Source organism: Fragaria vesca, linkage group LG2, assembly GCF_000184155.1.
Source record: "Fragaria vesca subsp. vesca linkage group LG2, FraVesHawaii_1.0, whole genome shotgun sequence".
Lineage (NCBI taxonomy): Eukaryota > Viridiplantae > Streptophyta > Magnoliopsida > Rosales > Rosaceae > Fragaria > Fragaria vesca.
The window spans coordinates 14,265,774-14,275,368 of record NC_020492.1 but is presented as its reverse complement, the minus strand read 5'-3'; the positions used below and the strand labels follow the sequence as shown (position 1 = coordinate 14,275,368).

Genomic DNA, 9,595 nt, shown 5'->3' with positions numbered 1-9,595 from the left:
CAAGTTTCAGTTTTTAGTTTCTTACTTTTTTTGTCTTTCTTTTATTTAGTCATTCATATCTTTTTACATGTTTCATTGTAGACTTTTTATTTACTATTTCATACCATTTGCACTTTAAACTTTTTGGGTATTTGACACCCTATTTCTTTCTTAGATTTTATTTTTTTAGTACCTTAATTTTATAAGATTCATTTTATATATTTTGATTATATACTTTACCGTAACGTAGTTCATCAAGCTATTTTCATTCAAATCAAGTAATAACTATTTTCATAATCATTAAATATATATATATATAATGAGTTAATGAAAATGGTCCTTGTATATTATGTTGATTTTTTTTTCCGAGCATTTATTATGGGGCCTCAAATAATATTTCGCATATAGCCTCCAGACACACAAGGTCGGCCCTACTTGTATATGACATGGTTAGATGTTTGACCGAGTGATATACCCTGCGAGAATTTGAGTTAAGACGATATAAACTTATAAAGACCGTAGAGAGATTCTTTTGGAAGAAAATTTTGTGATTTAGGTGAACGTATGAGGAAACCACCCCCTCCCCCCACACACACACACTTAAAAGAACTAAGTTGTTGCTGCAAACTTATCAATCACTTGATGCCACTGCAAACTTTTTAGCTATGTCTTGGCTCGTTGGCTACACTAGAGTCAATATGTGAGATATGTGTGTTGATCCATGAAATGTGCACTTTACTGCCAGAAACCAAGTTATATAGAGGTGTTCATGTTCATAGTGTATTTCACAATGTGCTTGCATGACAAGTCTGACATGGCTATGGATATTTTCTAAATTTATGTTTTTGCTTACTTTCTCTTCATTTTCATATGGACGCGGATGCTGTAAAAATGGCATGGGAGTCTCTGGTTCTAGCATCTCAGATGTTGAGCATTCTTGACACAGGGCATGATCGTCACACCATTTCCATCCTCATTGCACTCTGTGATTTGGGTCTCAACCCTGAGGCTTTGGCTGCTGTTGTCAAGGAGCTCCAATATGACCTCAATGACACTTACATAAGAGGATGTTACTCATGATGTGCCGTGAACAAGTTTATACGTGGTTGGGATGATTCATTTGTGGAATTTATAAATGCATCTCTAGCCTTCACATAATCCTAATGGATACTGTTTTCTGATTTGGGAAGATTACTTTAACACAGTCCCGTTCACCTGGTCACCTACTGACCAGGGGGATTTGGTCACTCATCATTAGATCGTAGCTCATTTAAATCCTAGGGTGGAGAAATAAACAAGTTTAATTGAACTAAAATATATATTTTTATATTTTTATATTTTTAAATCACTCTCAATTATTAACTTTTTCTCAAACCAAGACATCGTCTTCTCCACTTCTTTCTCATCGTCCCTCTACTCAAGAGTAGTCTCCTCAGTTCTCACAACAGCTCCTCACAAACCCAGAAGAAAAAAAATGCTGGAGACGAAGAATGTTTTTCGCTGGAGATGAAAGAGCTTCGTTGCCCCAATCTCCTTCTCATCTTCTCATTCTGCAAATTAAACCAAACTCGTGTGGTTTCTCTCTTTTTTCTCTCTTGTCATATTTAAGCTTTTTTCTCTCTTGTCATATTTAAGAGTAAGACAAACCCACATGATCAAAGCATTATCTATTTAACGTTACATCTATTGGCAGCATCTCAAAGAAGGGTCTGTTAGCAGACTAGTAGCTATTGACGTCGAAGTCGCATATATATTCAAAGTTGTTGTTTTTTCATGTACTTTGTTTTGCTTTGTTTAAAAGGTAACAAAGTTACGTTCTTTGTTCTTATACTATATATAATTATCATTGTTTAATTCATTGATTATTGTTTATAATTGATCTTTCCAAATCTTTTACTAGTTTCAAACCATGGAAAAATGGAAATTATACTAGAGGAACTGATGCTATACCGAGGAGAAACCCAGATGGCATATATACCTGATGTTGAAGATGGTATAAAACCAAAAGCCGAGCAACAATTCGATTTATTAGATGCGGTGTACAAGTTCTACAATGATTATGTATTTAAGGCTAGATTTAGTGTTAGGAAAAGCAAGGAGACGAAGAAGAATGGAATAGTAATTTAGAAAAGATATGTATGTTTTAAAGAAGGTGAGACCGATGAGACATGGAGAAGCAACAATGAAGTTGAGGAAAGAGACCGCAGGAATACTCGAACAGGGTGCAATGCAAAATTAACCGTAAGCCATGATGGAAGTAATTATATTGTCAAGACTTTCATAGAGGAACACAATCATCCGCCTATAACACCAAGCAGAGTTCACATATTACCATCACACTGTAATATGTCCGTTGCAAAAAAGAATCTAATACAAGACTTCAAAAAGGTGGACATTCCTATATACCAGCAATTCGCACTATTTGAGACACAAGCTGGTGGGCATGAAAACGTTGGCTGCATTGAAATGGATTTAAGAAATGCGGTGCGAGATAAGACAGAAAAAGTTAAGGGGCATGATGTAGACATTTTGTATGAACACTTCAAAGTTGAGCTAGAGAAAGATCCTAATTTCTTTTTTGAATTTGACATTGATGAAGAACAGAGACTTGTCAAATGTTCAACTGCAAAAACAACATATTCACATTTTGGTGATGTGGTTGTATTTGATACAACATACAATACCAATCGTTACAAGTTGATTTTTGCTCCAATTGTAGGGCGTGAATCACCATGGGCAGACCACTGTTTTTGGATGTGCATTTTTAAGTGATGAGACTTTTGATTCATTTGTTTGGTTGTTAAACACGTGGCTGCAGCAATGCCTAGAAGTGCCCCGAATGTTATTATCACCGATCAAGATCGAGCAATGTCCAAGGAAATTGCTCATGTTTTGCCAAACACATTTCACAGGTATTATATATGACATATTTTAAAGAAATTTTTAGATAAGACCAATACAGATTTTATGAAAAATTACTATGAGTTTTTTAAGACATGCATATGGGATTCAGAGTGTCCAGAAGAATTTGAGAAGAGATGGTTTGAAGAATTAGAAAAGAGTAAACAAACATACAATGAATGGTTGAGAAAGATGTATGAGTTGCGTGAAATGTGGATTCTAACATATGTCAATAAGTACTTTTTAGTAGGGATGTCAAGCAGCCAAAAAGTAATATCTGAACATGCATTTTTAAGCGTTATTGTAATAAAGAAAATAGATTGATGAATTTTGTCACACGTTTTTATAGGGCAATTGTTCATCAGAGACATGAAGAATTGGTTGAAGACCATAAAATTTGAATGAGACATCAATTTTGACGTTAAGGATGCCAATGGAGGTCCAAATGGCTCATTTGTATTCTAAAAAGTACTTTCAAGTTCAACTTCATGATGGTAATGGATATTTTGTGGATGTCGTAATGGAGGATGATATTCGTTGTGTTTACAAGACTAAAGGGGTGCTTGCTGAAAACCATAGAATGCAGATGCTTGTACATGATAAGGTATCAAACATAGTGACATGCAGTTGTAGAATTTTGAGTTTGAAGGTATCCCTTGCATACATGTTTTGGCTTTGTTACGACTAAAACAAATTATGGAGTTGCCAAAAGACTATATATTGAGAAGATGGACAAGGTTTTCAAGAGTTCATAAAAAAATATGTCAAGACCAAGATGGTGCAGATAGTTCATTGATAATGAGACACAACGGTATGTGCAAAATTACTTCCGACTTAATTGATGAGGTTGCAATTTCAATTGAGAGGACTGAACTTGTGATGAAGGCATTTGAAAGGCTATTGGAGCAAATTAAGAAATTAAATATTTCTGTTGTGCAATCTTCTACAAAAAATTCCACAGTTGAAACTTCTCAAGAAAATCGTTTCCTGGATCCTTTTCAAGTGAAGAGTCTACTTACGGAGGAGCTTAGTGGAGGAGTTGATGTCAACACAGACTGATAACTGGGAAAGAAAGGTAGTGGGAAGCTATGTAAGAGTGAAAAATGACCCCGATGACTATTTCTAGGGAAATTCTTCATACGAACTTACACAAGTGAAAGACGTAATTAGGAAGCAGAGTACAATGGAGAAATTCTTTTACATCTGCTTGCTAGAGATGATCCCATTTTCTCGCTATCGATTGCGACTTTACTGAGGAAAAATATAGGGATTTGCGAGAAAGGGTAGAGAATTATTTGGTGAGAGACATATTGTTGTTGAGATTGAACACAAAGCAAGACAACTGCACGAGGATATTAAGAAGGACTGGATTGAGAGAGAGTTTGTCAGGTTAGAGACTCGCATTCGTTTAGAAACAAATAAGCATGGATGAATCAACACAGGGTTATCGAAGTATATGTGACTGAAAGGCAGTGGAAAATGTCTAACATCATAGAAGGATAGGAAAGGAAAAGTTAGACGTTGCTCTATATGTCGAAGTACTAAACATACTAAAAAAACATGCACATCTATTAGGTGCGTATTGATACATATATATTCAAAATTTATACTTTATACCTTTGGTTAGCTTGTTTAGTTAAAATATATCTTTTGTTTGCTAGGTCAAAGGTTGTAGAACATGATGTCGACAAAGCAATGGGTGAACAAGATCATTTGGTTGATGAACTATAACTTGTAAGTTGTTCCACTTGATGCTTGAATGGTTTGCACTCTAATGAAAATTTTCTAAAAGTTGATCAAATTGATGCCTAATCATAGTGTTGCTTCTTGTTGAGAACTAAATTCATAGATTGATTTTTTACAGGTAACAGAAGGATACATGTTTCTGGAATTATGATGTTGATGGCTTAACAGTGACTTCAGCAACATGGTTGTGTTTTGGGATTTTCAATGCATTTTGGATCTTGGTTCAGTGAAGAGTGTTTTGAAGCATATGTGAAGTTTTATCGATCATTCTTGTTTCTAAATTTTTGACAAACAAGTTCTGGTCTTTGTGAGTTTTGATCAGTAGGTGGAATGATGATTGAATCTTAGAATTCCTTTTACTCCAACACAGAGATCAGATTTGCTGTTGTTTTCTTCATAATGATTCAATATGATTTCCAGAGACACAGAATGTGATTTAAAAGTCAAACAGAATGTAATTTGATGTTGTTGTGCTTCTTCCTTTTTTTTGCCTTTTGGCTTTCTTGCCCCGGTGGCTTAAAAGAATTCACAATGACCAAAAAAAAAATTCTTGCTGAATGTCTGCTAAATGACTTTTTTGTTATAGAATCATAGCTCCTTGCATACTAACAGCTTTTTATAAATGAATGATTGATCATGGCATCTTGTATTTCAAAGTCTAACTACAAAACTAACAGTTATTAATTTATACAAAGGAAACCCTATACAAATTGCACTTCTACAAAATTCTTGGCTTTGTGAGTTAGGATTATAGATACAAGAATTAAATTCAGTTTACCCCCTTATGGTTTGGGGGTGACTTCATATTAGTCCCTACACTTTTAATTTCATCAGTTTACCCCCTGAACTCTTCAATTTCTGTCTACTGTGCCCAAATTCTCATATTCCGCTTGAATTGACCGTTAATTCTAGATATGGGCCTCACAGTTACCCGTGTGTTTGGATAGACCCAAATACCGTGGAATTTAAAAGAAATTGGGTATTTCCCGATTCCTTTCCTCAAAGTCTCCTGTTTGGATAACTCTTTCGTGAAATCTGCAATTCTTGAGGGAAAAAATCAGAGGAATTGGAGGTGGAGATTCCCCGACTTCAATTCCATCAAAAATATGTGTTTTTTCTCAATTCCTTGTAAGTGGGAGATCAGCTTTTCCATCGCGCCAAAACCCTCAAACATGGCGGTAAAATTTCATCCCATATCAGTATATACAGAGCTGCAACTACAGAAGACCCTTCCAACGTTGAACCCTAAAAATTGCTCTATTATGTTCTGTGAATATCACTGGTAAGTCGATTATCATTAGTTTTTTATCTCCCAAAGTATTCTGCCACGTTTTTAGATCTGCCATTGTTTCTTACAAGGTAGTTCCTTGACGATTCTTTGTCTACTCAGAGAAGCTCGTTTCTGCAGTTTTCTTTAAGGTTAGATTTCAACAGCTTTGTGATCTTCTATATATTACGATTTAATTATATAAGTCTGTATTAGTTGAGAATGAATATTGTTATGCAATGCTATTTTGATTTTGATGATACTACAATTGCGTTTTGTGATTTTGATGCTATCAAGAATGTATTATGTAATTATGTTGCTATTAGGAATGGCTTTTGTGATTTGATGGTTGTTTGAATGAGAAACATAAGCTTTTGGTTGTAACTGTACTGAAGAAGAAACAAATGAAAGTGGATCGCTGTATTAAAAACAAAAGCATGGGGGGCTTTGCTTGTATTTCTTTGCTTAGGCTAAAACAAGGAGTGGAAGAAATTTTACTTGGGTTAGTTTTTATGGTAGGGCACTTGACAGGTTTATGATTAGCAGATGTAGCTGCATTTATAGTATTGATAATTCAATCTGATTCCTTAAATAAAAGGGTGATAGCATGTTTATTAGATTTTAGTGATTGTGTGGTAGATGACATCTTGCAAATGAATCATAATATTCAGGTTAATTATGCAAAGAGAGAGCAGCTGCGTATTTGTTTGAATCTGCAGATAAACTTTCTTCTTCCACTTACAGTTTATCTGCAAATTTTTTGATGACATACTAATACAGCAAGTTGAAGAAGAAAGATGATAGAATATATACTGATCAAAGGAAAAGATTACAGAATATATAATGATTCTTTTCATTGATTAATTTGACAACTGGGTTTGCTTTGCATCTCTGATACTGTATTAATTCAAGATATTGGTGTTTATAACTTAGTATTGAATCCAGATGGCCTCATTTATATGGACTTAATGCAAAAACAAATCATTATTTGATACACGAGTATGATTCCTCATTAGTTACGAGCTAATGCTGAAGGATCAGAAATATGACAGTAATATCAACGTTGTTTTGGTCTTTAGATAAGCTAACTTCCTTGGCAGGTTACTGAAATTGGATATTGTGACTCAAGTATTAATAATCAATAGCTAGCTTCCTTGGCAGGTTACTAAAACTGGATGCCAGTGCAAATTGGCTATATCATTTTTCTTTCATTTAGGACTTGGCTTATGGTCTTCATGCTGCACCTATTTTTGTTTTGGCCTGAATTGACTTACAAAAACCCAATTCACAACTAAACTGAAAGGAATATTTAGTGAGGTTGGATATGGATATGCGCCTTCTCTGTTCTTCTGCCAAAAAATGATGTTTTTTGTTTCTTTTGCAAATATCCACATGTCATGTATTATAACAAAAGAGGAACTGACACAGGGATGTTAGTGATTGTTGTATTAATATATTGATTATTTTCTCTTTGCAATTGTGACTATTTGTGTTGCAGAAATGAGTAATCCTGGAGGAAATGGGATCAAAGATCAAAAACTAACCAATGTCAAGAGTGAAGGGCAAAGGAAAGACTGAAGGCAAGAACTATTTGCAGTGGAATTTAGCTATGGAGCGTGTTTTGGCTGAAGCACTTCGTGAGGAGCGCAGTTTGGGATATAAAGGAGATAACGGTTGGAAAGGTGTAGTTTATACTACAGCTGCTAATATTTTATCTGCACAATTTGCAATTCAAATAACTGCAGATAATATAAAAAATCGGGTCAAGTTGTGGAAAAAGTATTATGTAGTCGTGAGTGATATCTTGAGCCAAAGTGGATTTAGTTGGGATTCCTCGACACAGATGATAAACGTTGATGAAAATAGTGTATGGGAAGAATATGTAAATGTATGAAATTTTTATTAACTTTTTTTTCCCATCATTGCTTGTCTATTCTACTAAAATTTTCTTATACGACTTTAATTTGTTTGCAGTCCCATAATGATGTTGTAAGCTTTCGATATAAGAGAATCCCAAATTGGGATGATATAGTTGATCTGTGTGGCAAAGATAGAGCTACTGGAGAGGGAGCTAAAACTGGTTTTGAAGCCACTGAAGTAATGACTCCTCTTGCTAGTGAGCATAATCATGTCGATTTGGAAAATGATGACCAAGTTTTTGGAGATATTCACATTATTGAAGACAATTCACCCGACCAAGCAATTGCAAAGAAAAAGAGAAATGAAACAACACCTTCTTCTAACGTCCCTCCTTAAAAGAAAAGAGTTACAACTAAAGATGTTTTGGGTACTTCGGTGGATAGAATGGCTTCGTCATTTGAAGAATTTATTCGTGTAACTACTAAAAGTCTTGCACCAAAAGATGTATGGAAGGAAATTATGACAATACCAGATCTCTCCAGAGAAGAACAAATAAAAGCATGTGCTTGGTTCATAGAGAACAACAAACAATTTCTCATGTTGAAGGAAGTCCCAATGCAGATGAAAAAAGACATGGCATTGATGTTTATTTCAAATGTATATGCATAGGATTTCTTCTTAGTTTGGTAGGAGCTGGTATTTTTCTTTATTTGGTTTAGACTTATGCTTTTGGTCACTAGTTTTGAGTTCTAAATATTTACAATCGAATTTGATTTGAATTCCATTAAATAAAAAGTTATCCAAACAATAGAATTCGTAATTCTAGTCATTTTAAAAATTCTATGTTATTTCATCCAAACATGTGAATTCTTAATTAATGAAATTTAAAATCAAGATATTGTAATTCTATTGATTTCAAGATTTTTGTGAAAACTTAAAATACTACATCCAAACACAACGTTAAGGTTAAAATTATCAGTAGTTAACGTTCGATTTGGACAAAATATAGGACATTGGTCACGCTTGAGGAAAATTTAAAAGTTTGAGGGGCAAACTGATGAAATTGAAAGTATAGGGATTAACATGAAGTTACTCCCAAACCTCATGGGGTAAAATGAATTTAATTCTAGATACAACTACACTTCAATACAACACTACAAATACTGTGATCAGGGTTTTAATCAATCCCAACAAATCCATGCTAAATTAAGCCTGATCCTCCTCATTTTTGATATTACTATGTACCGACCCTGCATGAAGCTCATCATCACTATTCAAGCCACTCGTATTAGCCAAAGCCAAAACATCATCAATATCGGCCAAATGCAAACTGACAAATCGCCTACTGCCTCAGCTCTTCGATGTCTTATTTAGTGAACTGCATGAAAATAAATGAAAATTATCAGAAGCCAATAAGCAGAAATTATTTGCTAATAATAATGAGATAGAAATAATTTACAGTTTGCTACAACATGTTTGTTCATAACAACTCTTCAAGTATATACATTAATTTTTTTTAAAGAAAATATATACATTGATCTTTGAACAGAGGTGCCAGAGTAAAAATAAGAGCGCATCAATCCTAGTTTCTTGATTTGCAGTTTTATGCCATGAGCATCCTTAGCAAAGTACTAAATTTTTAACTACAAAGCCATCCACACTTGCAAAGATGCACTTCCTAATAAAGGATAAACAATTTTATAATCAAGACCACAAATATTCTAAAAAACCTCTAGAACCAGGAACAACAAAAATGAGATTACCCTACACCTTACCACGCTCGTGGACATCCCCTTATCCCCTTTTTTTTCACAACAGAAAAAAAAAAAAAAAAAAAAAAAA

At 34.3% G+C, this 9,595-nt stretch overlaps 1 protein-coding gene across 1 annotated transcript; it reads left to right on the top strand.

Moving 5' to 3' along the window:
* The first annotated feature begins 849 nt into the window (after positions 1–849).
* LOC101313280 (mitotic-spindle organizing protein 1B-like) lies at positions 850–1,059 on the top strand. Its single transcript, XM_004292477.1, has one exon. The coding sequence runs from the start codon at positions 850–852 to the stop codon at positions 1,057–1,059; it is 210 nt and encodes a 69-aa protein (XP_004292525.1).
* The last annotated feature ends 8,536 nt before the right edge of the window (positions 1,060–9,595 follow it).